We start from the raw sequence: 25,612 nt of genomic DNA on the forward strand, positions 1-25,612 counted from the left end.
GGTCAACTGAAGTCTACATGCTGTTTGTCCCCATAGGTACTGTACACATGTCCATGGATCTGGGACTCACACTCTTGGGTCTGGGACTAGTAGTTTGTTGGCTGTGTGAGTCCAGAACTCACTACAGCCTTTTTCTAGATGAATCACTGTTCCACGCGCAGCAAGGCTGGAGGCCAAGTATAAAAGGTATATGGTCAAGTATTTTTTAGAGTTTACGGACATCTCTTAAAGTTGCAAGAGTAAAGAAAAACTATATTATCTTTTAGATGATTTTGCATTATTGTGAAGAAATACATCTAAAACATAAATAACACCACAATAGACCTTTTCCGCATTCCAACAATGGCGCCGAATCGGTCAGGGTGGGACAAAAATACAGGAAATGTATGAAAATGTCCACCCCTACCCTCGCTCTGATACTGTTGTTCGTATGCAGTGAAGTGGAATGCGTCAAAGGTCTATTTCGCACACAAAATGTGCCTTGTTGGTTTATGCAACCAAAAATGTCATGTTTCATTGGGGGTGGGTCATGTAATTTTCAACCTTCATTTAGGGGGTGGATCACTCAGTTTTGTGCCAAATGGAAGGGGTGGGTCATGTGTTTTCTCACCACCACATTTTCAAATGCTCCGACCCACCACCCCGCGCCCCGTACTTTTTGACCAGTCCCTTATCGAAACACCCTCTTTTGTTACAGACAAAATTCCCACTGGTCAAATTTCTACAAGGACTAAAACGCTGACAAAAATCTTGGCTTTCTTGAGCAAATCGCGTTTTTTTAAATTTTAATACTCAGTCTAAAAGTGCACCTTTTTAACCTCGTCTGCTACAACCAAAGTTATCACTAAAGCATTGCTCAGCCTTAGATTATTTAATTGGTTTTAATCTCCTACACTGTAAGCCTCTGACTCAAGTTGCAACTTTATAAATACCCCATGCCAGAGAGGCACATTTTAAAGTACTCTGATTAAAAGCATGAACCACAGCAGACTGTAAACCAACTTTATCCCTTGCTACTAGTAAACAGACATCTAAAACGCAATAACTAATTTTACGATAACTGCAGAAATTCGCACGCGCTCAATGCCTAATTTTCATTGCCAATCAGCGGACAAGTTGACAATTTGTTATCGTAAAAAACAAATTGACGTCAGTTTTTAATGCATCTGTCCTCTTATTGACAATGAATTTCGTCATAACATTGTCAAAGTAGTCTGCGGATCCGGAGCTTCTTTGACAATGTCATGACAAAATCATGATCAATAACAGGATAGACGCATGAAAAACTGAGGTCAATTTGTTCACGAGAGCATGTCACAAAAAAAATTAACAAAAGTAACGAACATATACAACCTGCAGCCTTAATTCGGATTCTCCTTGGCCACAGAATTCCACTGATTTCTCGCAGTTTATCTACTTCGCTTAAAATAATTACTAGAAAAAGCCTAAAAGTGTGTTAGGGTGTGTAATATGAGAGAATCTTTGTTTGCAGTGTTTGCCTCGGGTACAGAACCCTTGGCTGGTAAAGCTCCCGCAACAGATATCAATAACGCTAGAGAACTGCTTAAGTTACAAAATGAATACAGTTTGGGTGTAATAGCCATCTTTTGAACAGTTTTTATCTTAGCTTTCCCTCACATTTCCATCTGACCTCAACAACACAAAAGAACCTATTTACCCACCAACAATCTATTCTTAAGATTTACATCAACAGTCTACCAACACTGCTTCGCTACAGTGCATGTGAATGAACGCTTAATGGTACAACAACTACGCATAAATATATCAGGTGACCATTACTACAATTTTGTGAACGTATCACAGGTGATAAGGGGTGATAACTGAAGTGTTATAGAATCAGCAACAAATAGTTGTATTCATCTCTTAAGTCCACTAATACAATTAATCACAAACATCCAAAATCTTAATTCAGAAGACGATTACAAGTTTTCGTTCGCCTAAAAACACACAATAAAGATCTTTGCCTGTTGTCTAACGCCTTTGAAAGAAACATTGCAAATTTTTCTTCGGCGGAGTCATGGCAGTTTTTTTTTCCCGAAGTGACCAACTCCTTAATTTCCACAACCTGCCTTCTACATTTACTATGAAAAAGGTTGAGAGATAATAGGATATGATCACTGGGGGGTGTTTCCTTTCCCTATTATTCCCTCCTTCCAGACTACACCCTTCACCCCCACCAACCCACTGTCCATCCCCCCCCCCACCCCATCCTTCCTAATTCTCCTTCTCCACCCCTCGCCCTTACTTGTACACCTTAATAAGTTACAAAGCTTAGCTATGGTCAACACTGCTAGATAGCCAGAGCTAGTTCTTGCACATATTTTTTCCCGATCTCCTATTCTCAGAATATTAAATATGGTTAATTTCCACTGGACTGGTTAGTCGACTTTGACGATGCTGTAAATTTTTCTCACAAAGAAGAAGCAAGCAAAGAAGCCCACAGTACCTAAAACAAAAAACAATTGAGTTGAGTTTAATAAATTCAATAGTTTTAGATGAGAAAACTTTTTTTCAAGTATTTTAATATCTGTTGAAAGCCCATATGCTTCCCTAGAGGCCAAAAGATATATTTGGCTAGTTCTTCTAGTTTTCTAATGTTTGCAATATTCAAATCGTCGTTAAATGTCAACCTTGCATGGCAGTGGTCTGAAAATTGGTGTTTTGGCTATTTAAAACATGCTCTTTCCATTTCTGCAATTCACTTAGCTGTCGTCAAAAGTTTGGAAATTATTGGTCACGTGACCAGCTGTAACAAAAGGCCTACTGATTAGCTTCTTCACACGTGTAGCTGTTGCCGCTATCTTACTGCGCCTTTCAATGACATGCGGTCTCTAAAATTCAAAGCTCAACCGACAAATGCGTTTTTCGCAAGCGTCAATCAAATGTTCGGCGGCTCCTCCCAGCTCAGTTCCCACTACTGCCGAGCATGCGGTAATCAAATCAAATTGTTGAGCACAGTTCAGACAACATAGTCAGAAGCTGGGTAGTCTGCGAACAGGCTCCCGGTTGGGTTCAGGGCGAGCTAACCGAGTGTAGTTTAGGGCGAGCGGGACGAGCCGAGAGCGGTCTGGTGATGAGGGAGTGCACAGGAGGCCTGTAGACATTCCATTGATGCCGCCGTTCCATGATACCAGCTCCTGGTATCAAGATCTGATTGGTTGAATCGATGACTGTTGACAACTTTGAGATTAATAGTTGACAGATCTTGACAACTGCTTGTAAATTTGCATAATTCTTGCCGAGACCAGTTCACTGACGTCGAATTCGAGGCAGCTTTGTCTATTGAGCAATTCTTTGCCACATTTTCTTCATATCTCTGGTTTGAAACATGAGCAGAAGCTATGCCTGGAAACTGTGGCACAGAAGCGCGATGTCTTCGGAATTCTACCGACTGGTTTCGGGAAGAGTCTTATTTTTCAATTGCTGCCGCGTCTACTGAAAGACTTGTGGAAACTAGAACGTGCTTGTGTCTTCGTTGTGACGCCTTTTGTTTCTATAATGAAAGACCAGGTTGAAGAGTTGACACGTCTAGACCTGAGAGCGTTTGCCATCGGCTTAGGAGACGAAAAAGGAGAGAAAGAACTGGTCGCCGGTGGATACGATGTGGATCTCCTCTCTGGAAGTCCGGAAACGTTGTCTTCGAAACAGTGGTCAAAACAGCTGAAAGAAGGTCTGCTCGGAAAGCAAACTGTTTATTTGGTTGTCCATGAGGCGCACTCTGTTTCAGCTTGGTTAGAAACCCAAATTTATTCTGATATTTTGTAGATAATAATTTGCACTGGTGTTTAATGCCGCTTGGTTTTATTTATGAACACACATTTCATCTTAAAGCAAAGGTGACATGTTATTCCTATGGTAATTTGGAAATACATTCAGCCCCTCTTCAAAAAGTATTTTGGACGTTGGCGAACTGACATATAAGCGTTGGCGCGGCGCACTGATCCAGGACGTTGACGAATCGACTTCATACTCATCATACGTAGAAAAAACTGCTCGTTTGACAGGTTTAATTACCTCCTTGACTGATTTGTAGCAGGCTAATCACCAAGGGGCGGAACGGCGTATCAAAAACAATGTCTACAGGCTCCCCCGCGTCCCACTCGCTTCGCTCGCAGAGTCAGTCATATGTGCAATAACTTCACACTATTAATTTTGGAATCACTTTCAAATTGTTTGCCATTCATGAGACCAATACTCCGGAAGTACTGGTATCGATTAAGTCTGCATACAAGCCAAATGGCCCACCAGGCCGGAGCTTATCCCGGTTTCTTTAGCATGAAGCGACCAGGAATATTTCCACTCCCCCCTGGATGGGATGCTAATCCATCACAGGGTTACCCCCAGCATTACGTTTGCCGGCACCCAGGAACTGTGACGGTAAACACAATGTCCGCGGCCAGGGTTCGAACATGGACCGCTCGATCTAGAGAAGAGCGCTCCTAACATGAGGCCACAGCACCTCTCACAAAAAATATAAAGGGAACAATTTTCACACAAAAAACAAAATTTATACACGAGATCTTACCAGTAAAGAGGAAAAAAATCAGCACCATGATAAGAGTGTAGCCAAAGTACAAAAAGGTGGAGGCTGTTCCAGTGATTGTCAACTTAGTGACAAAGAAATGAATAGAGTACAAGAAGAAATACACGGCAGTACAGCCGCCAGTCAGGAATGAACGCCACCACCAGTGATAATCCTGCAAATAAATAAATCACTCAAATTAAGGGGCATTGAGCTCTTTCGGCGCAAGAAGGTGTGCGCGAGAAGATGTGCGCACCTGGACAATTTTTCTCCACATGACGCACGTCAAGATGTGTTAACCTTGAAATTTGTTGTTTCAATTTTTGATTCTTCGATTTTTCGTTTTGCTACTGCTGAATGACAGCGGAATTTTGCTTTCACGAACTTGCACCAGTTCGCAACATTGCTTCCATTAGTGAAATTTTGCACATATTTTTTGGTTTATAGATTTCCCCCGAACCCTCATTGAAATTTCAAGACAATTCCTGTATCATTTCATGATTTAAAGAGAGAAATGTGACGTAATTCGTTTGCGTTACGGTTGTACATCTTCCATGTAAATGGAATTCAGATTCAGATTTAGATTAGTCCCAGTTCCCGAGGTTTACAGCAAGTCATCAGACATAAAACGATGTACATCCTTCGATTTTCCTTCATGAATAGTTCACACTGATATGATCTATTAATATTGAATTAATATTATCTGTCCATTATTACATGCACGTTTACACAATGAGACGCAAAAAATTTATACGGGAGGAGTGGGGCATAGTCTGGAATCCTTACCTCGGCACAAAGATGGAAATAGCACAACAGAATGGTCGTCTCAGATACGGTCAGCAGCAGAATTAAGCACACGACAAACAAGAAACCAAACATGTAATAAATCTGATGCGACCTGGTCAAAAAGAAATTTTGATAAGTTTTAACTCAGAGAGACTTGGGAAGAGATATTTGAAACACTTTAAAAGTTCAGTAATGTGACTGCGCATCCAGACTGTGAATGTATTATGGTGGAATCAGACTGTGGACTTGAACCCAGTGGGCCTAATTACTCAGATATCTCCTTTTCACACTTGTAAATATATTAAATCCTTTGTTTTTGTTTTGATCATCCGTGTAATTGAATTTGAGTATGTAAATAAATGAATAAATAAATGAATAAATGAATAAATAAATAAATAAATAAAAGAAGTTAATGACAGATCTTTAAGTTAAAGAAATTACAAACGAGTTTGTAAATTATGTGCGTATGAATTTTGATCTCTCTGGACAAAGCCAACAGTCTACTGTATGTATGACAAGCGTCGGTCCGTGTGAACAGTGGACCCACACTGGTAGACCGAGACTATGAACTTTATTAACAGTGAACACAGACTGTGAACGTATTATGGTGGACTCACACTGTGAACTTGAACCCAGTGGGTTCATGTCCTTTTCTGACCACTAGCTGGTGTCATTCTTGGTGTTCTCGAGTCCAACTCATTGGCAACGTTTGTAAATAGCCAACTGGTCAGCCTCCTGTCAATTGGGTCTTTTTTTCAACCATACTACAGCTATTTCTATTATTTGTCTCATGATTTGTTTCAACTGGCTCTTAAAAGCCCCATAGGGGGGAATGACCAGTCAATACGATATTTATTGTCTAAAATTATTATTTACTTAATTAGTACTTAATTATTTACTGGGTCAGACCCAGTTTAGTAGACCACCATGTCAACAGTAAACCCAAGAGAACTGAAATTATATCTTAAATTGAAGCACATACCAAATGCTGTTCAAGATGAAGAATAACTGGATAAAAATGCAGCCAAAAGGCAATACACCTCCCATGATTATGCCTGGGCCAGCTCTGGTGTAAATACTCTGAACAAAACAAGAACTTGTACATCAGAAAAAAAAAATTTTTTTCATAGTTGAAAAAAATATTGCAATGCATGTAACATTAAAACAAGCAAGGACAATACTAATAATTACATAACAATATTTTACAAACAAGGTTTAAGGACGGTGCCTTCTAAAGATAAAAGTTTTTGCGCCAGGTTAGGACCACGCGGAAAAAGTAGATCTTTGCAAGGGCTATTGGAATCCATAAAGAAAAATGGTGGTAGCCATGCATTTTTTCAAGATAATTAACCTTGAATGCAAGAGATAATTAGCCTTGAATGAAAACAAAAATGCTGACATCAGCATTTTCCTGAAAAAAGAAGGAAAGGATATTTCTTCACAGATTTCCTTAGAATTCGCCTTTACATACGGAAAGCAAACACATTTAAAAAGATCTTGAAACTGCATAGTAAATGGTAACATAAAAACCATTTTTGGTATGTTTTTAATAACAAAATCGTTGCAACAACACTTTTAGTGTCTCTGACAGCCTTCCTCTGGTTCAGTTAAACTACAGTCTAAATAGCTTTTGCTCACAACCAGAAACTAATCACGGGTTAATAGGCTTGCCACTTCCATTTCGTAACATAACATGTACGGGTAACCACGCGTTTTTTTTCTTTTAAAGTTATTCACCTTTTTTGAAAACTTTTCAGGTGCCTGTTACATTTTTTTCTGTCACCTCCCCAGTAAGTAAAACATTTGCGTCTCTCGCACTTGTTTTGTGCGCGCACTACGCCATCTGCAGGTACATGTTTACAGTTTGATTTCAGCATGATTTTTGACCGATAACAGCTAGTTTTTCAGTTGGAAGCCGTTAACAGTTAGTGGTTAGCGATACGCTGCTATTCTGCATGGTGTTCCTGGTTTTAGTACAGGTTCCTTAAACTTGATTTGGTCACAACAGGAAAATTTTCCTTTCATTTTCGTCGTGACCTGGGTAGCGTAGTTGAATAGGTCAATATCAACCCCAGTGCGCGTGTGGCGGTAAACCATGCCTTGCGTGATGGGCAGAACGTGTGCTCACAAACAAAAGTAGGCATCGTCCTTAAAGAGGAGTAACTTAACAAAGTTGGTAAAATCAGCAAGAAGTTAAGTGTCACTAAAGGTTTCAACATTAGCCTTACCAAGGCAACATTACAAGAAACAACCTAGAGCTACAAAGTTAGCTTGGTGATATCCTCTGTAAATATTGTTGTTGTTGTTGTTGTTGTTGTTGTTATAATTATAATTATATTAACCCCAGTTAACGCTTAATTCAAAGAGAGTAATAATTATTAGGACAAAGTTGCTTGCTCACCTTGAGAAAAAATTAAGTCTGGAGTGACTACAGACATTTAACTTGAAATTTATATCATTTCAAATTTAACACTTTAAAGAATTCATTAGGTTTTCTTTTTTCTTTTTTTTTTTTTTTGCATCTACGAAGTACACTAATTTCGGTATTTACTTTGATGGTCTTTCTTGAAGGCACTAATAGGATAGATATTGTTTACGAGGATCAGATAAAGGAGCTCAGTCACGGTATTTTGAGTTATTTTGGCCACATAAAAAATTACCTTTAAATGGTAGGAAACCTGAAAATAACAGTTTAATACTGAAGACAGAAAAACACCAAAGAGATAATGATAAACCATAAAGGAACAAGGATGGCTAAGGAAGAAGATTAAAACGGATTACAAACAACGAATTTGAAAAATTGAGGCTAAACTTTTCAATATGCGCAAACTGTGACTGAACTCCTTTAAGGTTGTAAACTCATCACAGTACAGTACCTGATCTGGAATCTGCCGAGGGATCTGGTTGGTACGCACAGGTTGCTCAATGGGCTAATGGAAATAAAACAAGACGGCGATAACATAAATCAACAGAGACTAGTTCACTTTGATGATCAGTTTCTTTCTTCTTGTAACATGAATAGTAGACTTTGTATTGATCTTCTAAGAAGAAAACAGAAAATAATCAGTACCTTCTTTTTAAATCCAAGGTAGGCACCCAGGAAGGTAAGAGGAACAGAAATACCAAACCTGTAGGAAGAGTAGCAACAGAATTATTTCACTTTAATCAAAATGTGTTTCACAAATTGCAACAACATGCAAGTCAACTGAGTTTCAAACTCACCACATGGCTAACAAGGCAAGTAATGTGGTAAATGGAACAGCAGCCGACGAGCCTTCAGCCCACAAAACAAGATTCAACAGGAAGAAAATGCCAAACATCAATCTGTAAAAATGACACACAAGGAGTTGAGTTTACAAAAACACAACATAACATTCGGATTTCTCCAGATACAGTTTTGTACATGCACATGCACAATAAGACACTGTTAATTCAAACTCAGTTATTTTGAATTTCCTGTTATTTCAAACTCAACACCATTTCCCTTGGATTTGCCCTTCAGTGATTTACTATTGGCTGTTTCAAACTCCTGCTATTGGAAACGTTTACCCTGAGAATTCAAAATAGCAGAGTTCAACTGTATATCTACGCAGTTTCAGAGAAAGATTTGTCACTGCACTCAAAGAAAATGACTACGAAACACATTTAGGGAAGTTCTAAACTGTTGTAACTACATGTACAGATAAATCTTAGTCAAAAATGGAAAAATATTTTAATTAAAATAATAATAATAATAATAATAATAATAATAATAAACTTGTTCATGTATATTCCTTCATACCACAAAGCAAATGATAATTTCAGTAAAACCCCGGTAACTCAAACTTGGATAACTCAAACTCCCCCGTTAACTCCAACTAAGTCCTGTTTCCTTTGGATTTGACCCCACTTTTCAGTCATTTTAACTTGGTTAACTTGAACTTGGATAACTCGAATTCCCTGCTAACTCGAACTAAATTTTATTTCCCTTGATCAAAATTTACCCTGATAACTCAAATTCTGGTTCATGTATTCACCACGGATGCCCTCCCCATTAGCTTTTCTTGCCGTGTAATCAGTAAAAGCACTCAAAACTAACACTACAGCAATTTGATTTTAATTAGTACAATTGACTGCTCACATGTTTGACAGTCATTTCCCGATCTTATGAGTCATACCGGATGTGGTGCCTTAAGCTGTCACATAAGTTTTATTTGCTCTGTACTGTATACTGAAGTAATGAAAAATCAGTAAAACAAAAATATATTTATATTATTGACATGGTAAGTTCGATATTCAATCGACCCCAATAACTCAAACCCCTGCTAACTCAAACTGTATTTCATATCCATTCAGAGTTTTGGTTCTACTGTATTTTTTACTCACCCAGGGAAAAAGAATGCTGACAGCAAAACATTAGTCTTCCATAATTCACCACCAACCACTGAAGAAGAAAGGAAAGAAAATCAGTGCATGGAAGAACAGACTGTGGCTACAGGGGTGTTTACCCCACAAAAACAGCAAACAAACAACTTACCAAGCAAACTACAAAAAAACCAGTTATCCTTAGACTGTCATAGTGGTACTACAGTAGTAGAATGAATTTCCATGAGCTGTTTCTGATACATATGCTAATGATCACTGTCAAACCATGACTTTTTTTTGTACTGCTCAGGTGGTCTCAGACTGTTAAGGTTGGCACACACGAGGGCACTAGTCCCTGCAACTTCTAGTCCCTGCAACAAGTCACGGGGACAAGTCTTATGTGTGAACTGGCCATTTTTGCCTCAAAATCTAGTTGCAGGGACCAAACTTTGGTCCCTGCGACTAGTCCCATGAATTCAAACCAGTTTGAATTTTTGGGACAAGTCCCTGGGACTTGTTCCTCAAAACGTTCCATGTGAACTGTTCACGGGACAAGCCCCTGTGACCAGTCCCTTCATGTAAACTCTTCAGGAGACTAGTTGCAGGGACTGGTCCCCTCGTGTGCGCTGACCTTTACATGTACCTATTGCACTCTCAGCCTGCTCAGTTTAAACAAGCTGATACTATGTGGAAAAAATCACAGCTGCAGGTGTACCTAGATACTGCTTTCAATTTAGAAGTTAAAAATACCCATCAGCGCATGTGCATAAAAATTGACTTACAGCTTAAAGTGCTGTAATTTTATTGCATGGTCTACAGTATTAAAAGAACTACAATGTATGAACAGCCATACTGACTTATCTTCCTGCTGTAAAACAGGAAGAGTGTAGGCAAGACAAAGAAGCTTGGTTCCCTTGAGTAAAAGGTTATAATAGTGACTTTACACATGTTCTGCTGTGATTATTTTATATGAAATGGCTTTTTCTGAAAAGAAATATCCCTCCAGAATTGTCCTTACACTGAAAAGTTAAAGAAAAATAGGAAAATGAAATAAAAACAAGCCATTTACTTAGCAACTGCTTGAGTTGCAGTGCCACTTACTTTTGTAAATTCTGGCAGAAACGTAACCAGCAGGAGACCCAAGGCAAACAAACAGCACCTAATGAAAATACAGGTAGAATAAAAGTCACGTACTGTATACAGTTCTTATTTCAACTAAGCAACTTCACAATCTACATTGTAATGTTAGATGGTAATCAGTACAGCACTATATTATGCAAACTCACCAGAGCACAGGTCATTAGAGCTCCACGGTTAGCAGGAGACAGAAATCCCAGACAAGCAAATACTACAGAAAAAAAGTAAAAAACCAAAATCAGAGGATCTATAATACACATCACACAATGTTGGCACCAACAGACTTAGTACAGGAATAATTAAAAGAGCATGACTGAAGAGTGATTTAGGTCATGGTCAATCAAATTAAAGCTCCTCTGCAAAGACTGACAACTCACCTAGAGTAAAGAACACCATGATGAATATCTGTGTTCCGCATCCCAGCATGACAGATAGTAACATACCCTTCTTGGGTGGACGGAAAACATCTCCGTGGACCAACTTCCAGCCAAACTCTTCTTGAGCGTCCTCCTGTTATATTACGTGTAAATAAAAAACAAATCTCACACTAAAATATTTCTGACTACATCTAAATCAATATAAGAAACCTGAATTTATCTTCTCAGCAATATTTCAGGCTCAGGCTAATCCTTTTCTTTCCCAGTTAATAACAACACATCCTATCAAAAGTTTGACATACCGCTGAATCCATCTGATTGTAACGGGCAATGTCTTTGTGTAGAGTTCGTAGCATAATCATGGCTACCATTCCAGACAAGAACAGCACAATGACCAAGGAATTCATGATGCTAACGACAAAAAGAGCCAAAATTGTGTCTAACATCTTATCTTAAATACATAATTATTATAAAAAATTCTTACAGTTGTGTGACACCTTGCAGTTACTTACATGCGTAATTGCAAGCCTTCAGTCTCCAGATTAAAATATCATTTATTTGTAACATTACCATATATTATTTGCAATAGATCGTTTACACATGACGTCATCACTTTCTAAAATCCAAAACTAAAGAGCCACCAGAAGTTTTTATCTTCATAAGGCATAAGAGGCTGTAAATTTATACTTGTTTACAACTTTACAGCTCAATAGCGTGCTTCATTTGGAAACCAGAGCAATTTGAATTTCAGAGTTATTGCGGTGCCTGACACAAAGCTACGATTGAGTTTGTTGAAAAAATAATGTATACTTACATGTATCTCATGATTTTGAACCTCTTTAGAAGTTAGAGCATTGGAAAAGTGTTTATACATAAATGCTTGTTTGGTCAGTAAGTTCCAGATGTTTAAACTATTTTCCGGCCGCCATATTAGTGTACCAACATGGAGGTACACCAACATGGCGGCTCCATACTGGGCTCTGTAAATCTCTGCAAAACATTTTGACCAATATCTGAAGTTTGGGGAAATGCACAGACTTAAAACTTAGAGAAGTGTCTTCCTTATTTATCTTCTATAACATCACGATTTCTTGTCTTTTTCCACTGGATGGTTTTTGATTTATTTTTTTAATTGCAAAACAGTGAAAAAGATCTATAAGCAAGTAATGATAGTTTGGTGCTACAGCAGGACAATAGCTAACTTTTCTTGTAATTATGACAGACATGTACATGTAGACATGGCCATCCTTTCAAGGCCATACTAATGGTATTGGTTGTCACATTTATGGGGTTCCTTAACACTTAAGGAAATGACTAACTGAACTTTTTATAAAGGGAGACTAAAGAGACCATTATAATGAGGTGACTGTGTCAACAGAAATTTGCATATGGCTGGGTTTTACAGTACACATGAACAAAGTTTGGATTGAAGGCATTTTAAAATTTTAAAGTGCATGTGTTGGATCAATTAGACAGTTTTAAGTACCAATTAATTCTTAAACATTTATTAAAACTAATCTTTGTAACCTTACTTTTGCCAACCAAGGTTAAAATTTTCTCTGAAGTAAATGCAGGGTTTTTGACGGAAGTGAAGCACAAAAAAAAGTGCCATCCAGTCGTCCCGGACAAGTAGATTTTCTTGTCAGGCAAGGGCCCAAGCAAGTCCTCTGCCAGCTAAATAAAAACATACTTAACCAAGACTTGCCCAGCGCGAGCCAAATTTTTATAGCTGCTGATCCGAAGGGCAAGCTAGAATTCAAGTTTTTTGTTTTTGAGCCTTGAAGCATCTCTTGTAAGCTCGTACTTCTTTTGCTTGTTATGAGCTGTTATTGTTTTGGCGCTAGAGGCATTGTTTCTGTTGTTTGTTCTGTTGTCCTCTCAAAGGGTATCAAGCCATTCATGTGAGACCTTATGAGAGCTGCTAGCTGACCCATTTTTGAGCTTCAGGAGATTCTACAATTACAATTACATGTATAGAAATTAGCCATGAGAGATAGTTCTCACCTAAACCACTGGATTTTGGTATGTGGCATTGAGTCAAGGATGTAGTCCCAGCGTGATGCCCACTTGTGATTTGCATCTTCTTCTCGCTGACCAAAAATAAGTAAACGTTAAAGGAAAAAAAAAGTGAAGCCTTGCAGCCAATGGCTCATAGCTGCTGGAGCTCATCCCAGTTGCTGTAGCATGAAGCCGCTAGGAGTATTTCTACTCCCCCTGGACGGGATGCTAATCCATCACAGGTTACTCCCCCTCCAATTTGTTAGGTTTCCCCAACAATTCGCCAGTACCCATTTATACTCCTGGGTGGAGAGAGGCACTATGAGAGTTAAGTGTCTTGCCCAAGAACACAACACCGTGTTCCTGGCCAGGGCTTGAACCTGGACTGCTCACTCCAGGGACGAGCACAGTAACCATGAGGCCACTGCACCTCCCACCAAATGCCTCCCAATAAATGTTAGCTTTGCTCAAATACACAAAGTGATTCAGCAGAACAAGGAAGTGATTATTCAAGAGATCTAAAATAGACCTTGAAAGTGGTTACAAATGAGGCAGTCTAAAATATTCCACCACAAGTCTATTCATGAGGTTTAGTATGAAGGCACCTACAGCTGTACATGTACATTAATAAATGCATATGTCTACATGCAAATTGTGAGGTTCAATTTTCACCTCTGCTTTAAATGTTTTTAAACCAGTTTATATGCACACCACTCCCCCTCAGTCCCTTACCCTACTCCACCCCCACCGCGATACTCTTGCCTCCAACAGTTACCATATAACTCCCATTCTACAACATGTTTTTTTCAATTTTGTACCCACCTAGATTCAAACACCTGACCTTATACTTGTGGTCTACCTTCATTTCCACTTATCCACGCAAGTGTAAATTTCCTCATGGATACAAAAATGCATTTGCTGATCAAAACATTATTGGCTGCTGGACCCCTCCCCCTTTCCCCTTTCACAAAATGATACTGGTTTGAATAATATAAACCAGTGGTAAAAACTGGCCATAAGAGGCTGTAACAGCCCATAAAATACAGTTTTGGTATTCAATTGTTGTGACTAACTTACCATAAATCTGACAGTGTATGAGTAGAGGATTTTGAATTCACTGGTGCCTTTGAAATCAAGTGGAATCCCCATGGCTGGTGAATCAGTAGCGCAGTCCCCTTCCTTTGTGTGTTTAATGCTGTAACAGAAAAGGAAGAAAAAATCATCTCAAGTTTTCCTTTAATTCTGATGTACATGTAGAGTACAGGGCTTTACGGACAGTAACCCAAACACCTGTCACAGCTGAGTATGCTTGATTTTTCCTTGATACTATGGGTAAACTTGCCTGCTGTTGACAGAATTTACCCACAAAGGAGCAAGTTTGCTAAGAGTGGCTACAGGTGACTCAATACCTAATGACAACCATGCTGAAGTGACTCTATATAAATTTACACAGCGACAACCAAATAAAACAAATTCTCAGAAAACCACCTGCAACTTGCGGTGAAAATCAAATAAGTCAGAGAATAGTAATAGACTGGTAAGGCTAACAGAAAAAAATCCCTTGTCATTACAAATGAGAGCAGAATTTATTTGAGACTAAAATAGTACCATAGGGAAGTACCTGTAACTAAGTGTAAGCTCATGTCAGGCGAATCCTTAGTGGTTTCCCTAGTTACATTAATTTGTACAAGTATAAATAATTATGTGAACCCGCAGGCTGTCCTCAACCAAAAAATTAAGGGGGTCATCTCTCATGTTTGCATGTATCAAATTCACAGGAAACTGTAGACAAAAGTAAAACTGTCACCTTGAGACTAGGGCCTACATTACTTAAAATCATGAACAACAACATGTTCTCATACCTTCTTGGTGTAACTTTTGCAGACATCAGACGGGATCCATCCCAGTCTTCACCTGAGCCATCATGGTACTTGATCTCAATGTCAATGTGGTTGAACACGTAGTGCATCCCACGTTCATTAAACAAGGTCTGCAGATGATCAAACATTAACAATGAATGTTCGTAAAATGATTGTTTTGAAGAGCTATTCCAGCACCTTCATGATAGCATGACCACATATACTGCATTTGATCTCTTGCAACACTGGGAGCCACGACAAGGTAACTGCACCGTGTAAAACTGACCAGAGCAAGACTGAGCTTCTTTCTCTCAATAATACTAACAATTAAAACCTCTCAAGAAAGAAAACCTAGTAGACATGTATGTAGAATAGAAGTTAAAAATAAAAAATATGCTGTATCACTAACAATCTGATATCTGTACAGGAACAGACATAAATGCCAAAATTCTCAGTATAAATGGGGGGTAGGCGAGTCATTGGATGGGTGGGAAGGTTGCACAATGGCAAACATTAACAAGAGCAAGGCTGCATTGTTCAAAAAGCCAGATCAAGCTAACCTAAAGAATTTTGATATCAGTTTTGTATTCTTTTAGGGAGGTTTGCTGCATATCTATATATCTTTTTTGTTCTTTAGCTTTGAACTGGGGTGAAATCAAACTACACAAACCATAAGAAGTAAAAAAATTTTTATACAAGAAAAATTGAAAATTTGGCAAACTTTCAATCCTGGGTTAGCATTAACCCACTTTCGAACAACTGAACCCTGATGCCTAACTTTCAAGCTGCATTCATGACCTTTATCCCAGCCCTCAACCCCAGGGGTGTGTGAAGTGCACTTATTTTGCTCCACTAGGCTAGATAAAAAATAACCTCAATTGTAATTTCCCACCCTACATGGCACAGAGTAAACTACATGTAAAGTTTGCCCAGACAGAATGTGAAATCTTACACTTGTCACGCAGGCATCGCGAGCTTGTCCATCTTCAGACACATGGCATCCAATAGGAAATCCAGTGGAGCAGTATCTGCTTGGTTCATCTGCGACTTCATAACACCACGTCACAGGCATATTGTCAATTATCCTGTGAAAAATAACAAGGCAAGAATAAAGATCATGTTGATAGCTCGCTTTTTGGTACATATTAGCTGTTGAGGCCTTATGTAACACCTGGTCACAAAAGAGATACTGTAGGTTAAGTTGACATGTAAGAAGTTATTTTGAGATCAGCCCCACATACATGTACATACACGTGTACAGATGGCAAAAGGTAATATGTTTGGATCATGTGTACTCAAGGCATCCATGGTGAAGTGTCAATCAATACCCTTGATCAACACTCGACCAATACTTGATCAACACTCCATCAACACCTTGGTTGACACTCCACTTACACTCCATCAACATCTCGGTCAACAGTCATTCAAAAGTCATCTGCATTTTCAATCAGTGCATATGAGTCGGTTCACACTCAACAAACTATCGGCCGACTGTTGATCAAGTGTCGATCAAGTGCTGACCGAGTATTGATCAGGATGTCGATCGAAGGTATCAATTGAGGGTAACGATTGACACTTGACCACAGATGCCTTTAATACACATGATTCATATGTTTTTAGTGAAAATACAAATGTACTGTATATGCACAATCATGTAAACTGTGTTTTAAATACTGTTAGTGAGTCATTTTACTCACTGCCCTTACCAGTGGTTCTGATAATTAAGAGCAATTCCGTTTTTCAAAAATTCCAGCTTTTTCATATCTTCTGGTGTACCAGGATTGTAAGATTTTGAACAGAGAGTTTTGCATATTTCATCTTTCTTGAAGGTTATCTGTTTAAAATAAACAAACAAACAAAAATGTCATGGCTAGCAATCCTTGTGAGTAATCCAGCAAAAAAAAGCAGGGCTGGAAACTACCATTCTAACACCATTAATGGCCTGCTACTTAGTGACAAGTCAGATTATTTTAGCTAATAAAATTTTTAACTACTGTAGTCACATTTTCCACTAAGCAGGTTTTGGCATATATTTAATGCTCGTGTTAATTAGTTTTAGTTTCTTTTTGCACGCCTCACCACCACTCACAAGATAAGCATGAGGTCAAGTTGGCTAGATATTGGCAAAGTTCCTTTTTCTGTGTGTTTACGGACTGACACAGAGTCCAGGTCCATGAAAGGACAAAAAAAGAATGAGGCCAAAATCCAGCCATCGTAACGGAACAAGCTTGGTCAATAAAAGATTTTGTACAAGGAGTGGGCACGATGGTGCAGCCAATAACAGCGCAGGATTTGGTTCATCTTGCCCTCTCACAGAGCTAACCATATTATAATCAATGGAATTACTGAACCCCCTAACTGTTGTTATTCCACAGTTTAAATTAATAAATAAGTTTGAGAAATCTTCGGTACCTCATCTCATTCCAACTGTGTTCAGCTTTACTTTTTGCAACTTAAATGTACCAAGTCAAATGTTGGAGAATAGTTAATAGAGGGGAATGGTTATGAAACCCGACAAAGTTCTTTACTGTATTTTTTTGTTCTCTTTTTTGGCCTTGACCGCGCACAAAACACAATAGTTGTTTACTTCGAACTGAGGAACTAACCAATAGAAACGTTCTGGTTGTGTAATTTATGCATAGTGTATGAGCGCAAAGCGTGCATGGTCGTGTCCAGACCTATAAATCTTGGTATCTTTGTTTGCCCCTTTGATGTTTGCCAGGCTTCATAACCATTTCTCTCTAAAAGCTATGGTTGGAGGAGTAAATAATGTAGCTTTTTTACTATCCAAAGAATTGAGTAGCAATACAAAACATTCTAGCCAAGTGCAAATTTTTACTATGACCACCTGGTTACCATTACACTGTAGTACATGTACTTACATTGTACATGGATGGTCGGATTCTTTCCCCAAACACAACCTAAAACAGAAATGTAAACTCAATGCTATATAACAGAGGCAATTTAGAAATCCTGAAAATAATGATAAAAACATTACATATGAAAAAAATTACTGTCCTCTGGCCAAAAAAGGGTGCAGCTTCCCTGTAATGTAAGTGCAGTTAAGTGTAACACAAGTGCAAATTACAACTATTTGCAGCCTATCCACCGAATTATGACCTCACTATTAATTTTGTAGCATTTCTAGAGATACATGTATTTATTTAGAAATATCTATGGATATTTTTTGTGTATTGAATAACTAATGACATGATTTTTCAAATATGATCTTTAGCATTCATACATGTAAATGTTATGAAATGTTACTCTACCTGGCCAAGATTTTCCGTAGGTGATGACTTACTTGCAGGAGGGATACAGAAATCAAAGCTGGAAGAAAATGTTCAACAAAAATGCTGGTATTATTGAGACTTGACAAAAATGACCTAGAATAATTATTCTAAAATTGATACAGTGTATAAAGTGGACACTTAATGCATTCTTTTGGACTTGGATTAAGTTAAGATACTTCAAACCTTCGCGGGTGTCCTCTAGAAAAGAATTCGTACACGCACTGTTTTGGAGGAAACACCCACAAACTATATATCAACAGAAAGGTTATAAAATGTAGCATTCGATAAAATTATATTCTTTTTTGCTTACTGCTTTCCTAAGGCGTCAGAAACCATCAATGCCAAAACGACTGACTGAAATTTTTTACATATCAAATGCAATTCTTGATGCAAAATAACTGTGCAGTGTTAATCACAAGGCATCAATCTCTCAAAAAGTGTCAGCATTTTCTTTCATTTCTATTGGTTATCTTTTTATAGATCTGTCAAGTTCCACTAACGAAAAATTCGCGCAATGTGTTACATTAGAGACCGCCACGAGAAAAGTACTTGAAATAAAAGAATTTGCCGCCACACTTTTGTTCCATATCTATCAGTGAATGTTCTGGCCAAATTTCAAGGAAAACAGTCGATTCTACATACCCTTTTAATTCATTAAAAGAGGAGGGATTCTCTCAAAAAACGAGTGCAAGGTTTTGCCTTCTAAAGATTTATAAACATGTCATGCCTTGTCAGAGGGATATGTCAACTCAAAATGTTGCCGGCCAATGAAATAACAGAACCCCTAGTGCTCACAGTAAGGAAAGTTGGGCTTCGCAGTAAAGCATTGTGTTACAGTCATGTTTTAGGCGCATACGTTTTAGGCTGGTGGTCAACAATAAAGGGCGAAACGGAGAAAAGCGATGTGCAACAAAAAGAAAAGAAACTGAAGAGCAATTGCTGAAGCGTGATTACACAAAGGCACTCTTGACAGACATGAAATCTGAAATTGAAAGTATTTGATATGGATCTCTGGATTAAGCTTTGTCATGAAAAGGTCGCTGAGGAGTCCATGCCTTTTGGGGTTTATGACACCTTGACGGCTTATTAACTTTTATTAAAAAAACCTCTTTTTCCCAATAACTCGTGCACGTTTTAATATTTTATTTTCATTTTTTGGAAAATGTTACCTTGAATAATGAACTTTAATTTGGCTGGAAAAAAGAAAATTTGGAAAAAGTAGCCCCGCGAAGGTTTGGAGTAACCTTAACATTGGATGAAATCAATCTTACGTTCAACAACAAAGCTACAGTTCAAACTATAAACATTTCTTAATGCTGAGAAAGAATTGTAATAAAAACAAACCTTGCATATTCGTAAGGGATCACTGATTCCACAGAGTCTAGTCGGTTGACAAACAAGTCAATTTTGGACTGTAAAAAAGACCATTATCATCACAATATTAGTATTTCATGTATTTATCCCAAACAATAGATACAGACACAGTGATGGTGACTTTTCAAGCACCATTGAACCATTGAGAAAAAGCGAGATAAAAAGTTTCTTCTTAATTTCTTATTCTTATTATTTTACTGGCCAAATCTATACTAGAGATGGATTATCCACTGCCATATAAATATATTTAGGAGATGATTTATCCATCTGAGATGGAGAAATCATCTCCACGTAAATAAAAATCCAGTCTTTATTATGTCGCCAAATTAGTCTTTGGCTGATTCATCTGCCAGCACATCTTCAAGACGAATTACCCAATCAAATTACCCATCTCAGATGGCTAATTCATCTCAGATGGATAATTCATCCCTAGTATAAATTTGGCTATTATTGGATGATAATATTACGGTATGACTACTCTGAGCAACCAACACCAGCCAAACAAATTCTTTGCAAATTGACCAATAGTATTTAAGCATTTAAACAACAAATGCATGTACAGTTGTGTATGGTCACAAATTTATTGTTCTTTATAATATAGATAGGACCCTGCACGCACTCTGATTGGTCAAAAACCCATATTTTATCAGAGTGCAAAACATAGGAAAAAGGTGTTTTACTGTTTTTCGCCACATTACCTCTATATCATACATGTAGAGCAAATGAAGAAGCCTAAGCCGTGTATTACACTGTGATAAAACACTCTGGACATTTGTGAACACACCAGAAATGTAGAAAACACTCACCTTAAATATTTCCATTGTGTTCTCAAATGTCCGTTGTGTTTTTACACAGTGTAATACATGGCTTAGGCTTTTTTATTTGTTAAATAATGTTAAGATTGCTTAGATTGATAATTTGGTGGAAATCTTTTATTAATATCCAAGGTTTTCATTCATGAAATTTGCACAGAATATTGTCGCATGGTCTTGGTTAGAAGAGTCACATTCTAAGATACACCACTGTACAGTATGTATTTAATTAACAATTATTAAAAATTTTTCAAGGCAAATCAATTTTAACTGAAAATTGCAACAGAGTACATGTCCACTGCATATGGCTATTGGAAGTATATAGTACTTAATGACTGTTTTCGGTGTAAAAACACAATCACAATTTGCATCACAATCCAAATGTAAGCTCAATAGCTGTAATCATAAAATACCAGTGTGTTTCTAAGGATACATTTATAAACTACAAATATGCAAAATGCGATCTTTTCTTAAAGGCCAGGAGACTGGGTTAATTTAACACTGTGCTTGTGTAAACACTCCTAACACTTGCAGTTTTATCAGCTGTTGAGATTCTAACATAACTTGAATATCTCATTCATAGTATAGTTCCTGTGGCATATGCATGGTCAGTGAACAGTATTACCAGTGTGTGACAGCAAGAACAAAATGTATGTAAACGGAAACAATTTCTTCGATAAAATTAAAAGATTTCAATATAATAGTCATTAAATTACTATACGTCACCAGAAGCTTCTATTGTCACAACGATTATGAGCACAAGATTTCTGTTAGGTGATAGCACAAAGTAGGAGTGAATAATCTAATTTTTTAAGTAGAATTCTTACTCTGTTTCCTACAAATAAGGACTACATGTAGCAATTATAAATTTCACTACATACATGTAATTATAAAGTAGAATTAAACTTCAAGCTTTAACACAATTGCCCAAACCAAATTATATTTTTAAACTTGCTGCTGTACATTGTATACGTATATAATGCAGGCTCATCGTTTTTTTTTTTTTTCAGGATTTAGCACTTTAAAGCCAGTAACAGTGAGTGTCCTATTTTCGGTCTTTCAGGAATTTAATCATCTTGAGTAATGTCTCTAAGTCTTCCTTAGAAACTACATAAAACAAGAAAACGTCACAACTTAGTAGATCTCCAGCCACTGAACACAAATGGCTGATAGTACTTGTGCATGATAGCTCAGCAATTCAGATTGCAGCATTTACATATTAAGTAGTGTTCAAGTACATCTACAATGACAAAATGCATTGACCAGTGTCTTGGTCTCAAACATTCCTTCTCTCCAACCTGACATATAAATGATAGCCAGTGAATTTGTCAAGGCAACAAGGCAAAATATGTTGTGAGATTGACTTGCAATGGACTAACATCCAATCCAGACCCTGGATTAGCAATACTCCCAGTCTACATACATGTACTACCAAAAAACAACACTTTAGCTAGAGTCAAATAAAACTATCTAGGCTTCTGGACATATTTTGATCTTTGCAAAATAAAGCATGCAATTTTCCTCAAAATTATTCTCCATTTCATAAGCTGTACAAACTAAAATATGTTCTAAAACTGCCAAGTTTCTTAATGGAATGAATACAGTCAGGTACTGTGCGATGAAGTTTAGGAGTCTTGAAACATTCAAGCCTAAGTGTTACCTCAACAAAAAAAGCGACGAGGTCTACAATTATGAATGTTATGTCAATGTCATTTTTAACATCTACTGTAAACTGCAGTTCTAATACAATAGTATCAACTAATATATAATGACACAAGGAAAAAACTTTGTGGCATTATGTCCATGTTGTCTTGTTGTTGTGCCATTATGTGAGCAACAAAATAGTACTACATTATTCCGAAAACTAAATTCTTTCAATGTCTTGCTGGTAGTCAAGGAAATCAAAGTTTTGCATAGGAAATTCTAGAGCCAAACAGATGCAAACACCTTGTATTAAAGCTATCTGAAGAGAAATGTGGTGATGAAATCAAAAAAAATATATATATATTGAATTTTTGTTCCCTGTCCAAACGTCTAAAAACAGTGATTGCATATAAGCAAATTAACCACCCTTTACACGAACATGTGAATGTCAATTGGTTAGAAGTAATTGTATACGAAGAACTTTTACACGTGGAACATATACATAACGAGCCACTCTGCATGTAAGTTTATAAGAAACCTGCACGGGCTGTTTTGGCTTTCCAAAGTTTTAAGCTCGAGAGTTATGAATTACAAGAACAAGGCTTCATCAAGAGCCACTGTGATGAATTAAGCGAAGTTCAAGGACACCAGAATGTTTTATTGTGGGGCTCACATTAAGTTATCACATTAAGTATAAACCTGAGTTGGATTTTACATTACCGAAGGCGACTGAACTTTTTTGTTTTGCAAAAATCGAGAATTCACCGAATACAAGCTTAAGTTACGACGGCAAGAATAGTTTTCTTTATATTTAAATCCTGCAGTAATCGACTAACGAGACTCAAAAGTAGGCGTCAGGCTTAAATAAACGAAATTTGCTTGGCGCTTAATTGAGTAATAGATCATTCGGACATTTTGGCAAAGTTCGGAGATAAATCCGTTTACTAAGCCCTTTACAGTGCTATGGGTACAAGGTGAAACAGCAAGATGAAGGAAATACAGAAGAAAACTGGAATACTCACCAAACAGGCAGGATTTGACGCCTTTCCCGGTTCGCAGTACGAAACAGGCGCCAAACCCGGTAGATAAAACGCAACACAACAAGAAATCCATGCACTCAAAATCAAAAAAATGAACCCCGGTGAACTGTAGCGCTCCATATGCCTGTACAAAGCGGTTTTCCCAGGTCTAAGGAGATTAAAAACTGACAAAAACGCCACAACAAACCTGTACAGTCAACTCAACTTCAAAATCTCAAGCTGAGACGATGTAGAAAGCGGCTTTTATGCGCAGTAAGGAAAATCGATGATCCGCGCATTTGAGTGGCCACGTCATAAATCCCAAAATGTCGTATGTCGGGAAGCTGGGTTCTAGGTCTGGGTCTGTTTTACGCGATTTCTTTGATACGATTTTACCGAACTTTTTAATCGAATTGCACACAGGAAAATTAGTGAATCGATAAAAGTCATACCCTTTTGGCAACCTCGTCCCCAGGGTCTTCTCCCTGGCGGGGGGGGGGGGGGTGGGGGGGATTACTCCCAGAAAAATTGGGTGTGGGTGTGCGGCCGCTCCCAAAACCCTTACCCTATTTATGACCAAAATCTGTGATATTCCCTCACGGCACTTTCAGAAGCCCGATACCGGAATTTAGCTGTGCGACCACCCATTATTAACTTTGACGCGGATGAGGCATATTAACTGCAAGTTAATACCTAACGTGACCTCTTCCAGTCTCGGCCTGTTTTATGTATCTACGCAAAAACTAATGCGTAGTACATGGTGTTGAAAGACAAGTATGCGCAGTGAACTTATTTAGAATCTACAGGCCGTATCCTATTTATGACCTGACCAAAAATTCGAAACCATATTTATGACCTGACCCTAAAATCAAAACCCTGTTTTAGGCCTGCGTTATAATTAGTTCCCTAGTTCAGACCAATGTTAAATTGCCGTGATCATAATTTGTGAAGGGCTTTTGATGATTTTCTTTTCGATAATGATGAAAAAGTGGCTTCTTTTTAAAAACATACCCATATAAAGGCTAGAGTGCAAAAACCATACCCTATTTATGACCAAAATGGCCAAAATCAGCTAAAATCGATACCCTATCTATGACCGAAACGGCTGAAAAACCATACCTTTTGGGGCCGCACATACCTATATAGCCCATGTAAGGAAGTACCCCCCTCCCCGGGGATCTTCTCTACTTTTCAAAATGGCCACGAGCCACCATTTTGAAAATCGTCGTCTCGTCCCGGGGATTTTCCTCTGGAGAGGAGGTTGTATTAGGCCCACAGTCCAAGACCAACAAGTTCGTTGAAATTTCAGGGCCACCCAACAACCGAATATTTTCAAATACGTCAGGAGTGTCTCTGATGTATTTCTCTATGTTCTAGAAGCCCGTTTAGTTAATTTGGAGCTGCCCTAAAAATATTTATCTGTTCGGATATTTAGGGGGAACTTGGGTCATTTCCGGAAAGTTCTAGGGTCCTTTTTTGACTCATCGAAAATAGTTATCTCTTGTCGAAAGGTTCGAGGATACGAAGAAGCCATAGTTTCACTAGAAAATTTTAGGGGAAAGTTTCTGCTTTATCCGCGTGCCTATCGAAATTTTGCGAAAATGATATGCAATATAAATGTTCATCGGAAAATTATAGGCGTAAAGCCTATTCATCCGAAAACGTAAGGGCGCGTAAATTATGCGCTCTGTCAGATTAAAGACAGACAAGGGTGTTCGGTTGTTGTCCTAAATCTGACCGCTAAATGGTTTTTGCCGAAATTTTAGCAACTTATACATGTAAAATAAATAAGGCAGACCGAAATTTTAACGAACAGAAAAAAAACCCGTCCGAAAATTATGGTACATTATAAGAAGTGAGCACATCAATTCCGAAAATTCTTGGGAAACCAGTATGGTTTTCCGAAAAAAATTGAAACGTCTAAAGCATCGCTCAGCAAAAACTTCCAAAATCTTTTTGAGTTTAGACAACCTTCCATGCCAAGAGATATTTTATAATAATATTCCGTTGGATGCCCCTGGAATTTGGTGAACAAGCTTCACTTGCTTGCAAGATTTATTTTGGCTTTCAAACAAACATCAGGTGAATATTTCTGTTTCGCCCGGTGCAGTAAACCAAAGTTTTGACAGTTAATAATACACATGAAACAATTACTCGATTATGACAGGTTGAGAACAGTGCAGCTCAAGTGTAACATCAGTGCAAAAAGTGTAACACCAGTGCAAATTACACATCGTAATTCTGGATTATGATTGGCTGAAAGACAATAGGAAATTTTTTAAGCCAATGATATCACGTAAATGATGACGAAAATTTTGTGCGGAAACTTTGAGAAAAGTTTTCTCGAATGAGAAAAAATGGGTTCAAGAAAGATTTTCCGGCACTTCCTCCACACGAATTTTTTCGTGTTTATATTATTGATAAGT

General features: G+C 37.9%; 1 protein-coding gene across 1 annotated transcript; it reads right to left on the reverse strand.

The window, feature by feature from the left end:
- Positions 1–750: 750 nt before the first annotated feature.
- LOC110069448 (transmembrane 9 superfamily member 2-like) lies at positions 751–23,453 on the reverse strand. The gene is made up of 21 exons (XM_020776970.2): positions 23,190–23,453; positions 19,682–19,749; positions 18,317–18,374; positions 17,927–17,965; positions 16,751–16,878; positions 15,997–16,129; positions 15,048–15,175; positions 14,263–14,380; positions 13,192–13,277; positions 11,490–11,598; positions 11,188–11,320; positions 10,960–11,021; positions 10,775–10,832; positions 9,695–9,752; positions 8,552–8,653; positions 8,400–8,457; positions 8,206–8,259; positions 6,312–6,409; positions 5,330–5,441; positions 4,547–4,718; positions 751–2,467 (listed from the first exon to the last, which is right to left on the reverse strand). The coding sequence occupies exons 1-21, from the start codon at positions 23,325–23,327 to the stop codon at positions 2,400–2,402; spliced, it is 1,980 nt and encodes a 659-aa protein (XP_020632629.2). The 5' UTR covers positions 23,328–23,453; the 3' UTR covers positions 751–2,399.
- Positions 23,454–25,612: the final 2,159 nt, after the last annotated feature.

Source organism: Orbicella faveolata, unplaced genomic scaffold (genome assembly GCF_042242905.1).
Source record: "Orbicella faveolata isolate gen_17 unplaced genomic scaffold, um_ofav_v1 contig_25, whole genome shotgun sequence".
Lineage (NCBI taxonomy): Eukaryota > Metazoa > Cnidaria > Anthozoa > Scleractinia > Merulinidae > Orbicella > Orbicella faveolata.

Excerpts from the sequence above, each read along its gene's own strand:
- LOC110069448 (XM_020776970.2), bottom strand. The coding sequence starts at position 23,327 with ATGGAGCGCTACAGTTCACCGGGGTTCATTTTTTTGATTTTGAGTGCA. Across the intron at positions 17,966-18,316 it reads CTACGGAAAATCTTGGCCAG|GTTGTGTTTGGGGAAAGAAT; the intron begins GTAGAGTAACAT and ends TTTCTGTTTTAG. Across the intron at positions 5,442-6,311 it reads TTCATCTTGAACAGCATTTG|GTCGCATCAGATTTATTACA; the intron begins GTATGTGCTTCA and ends CTTTTTGACCAG.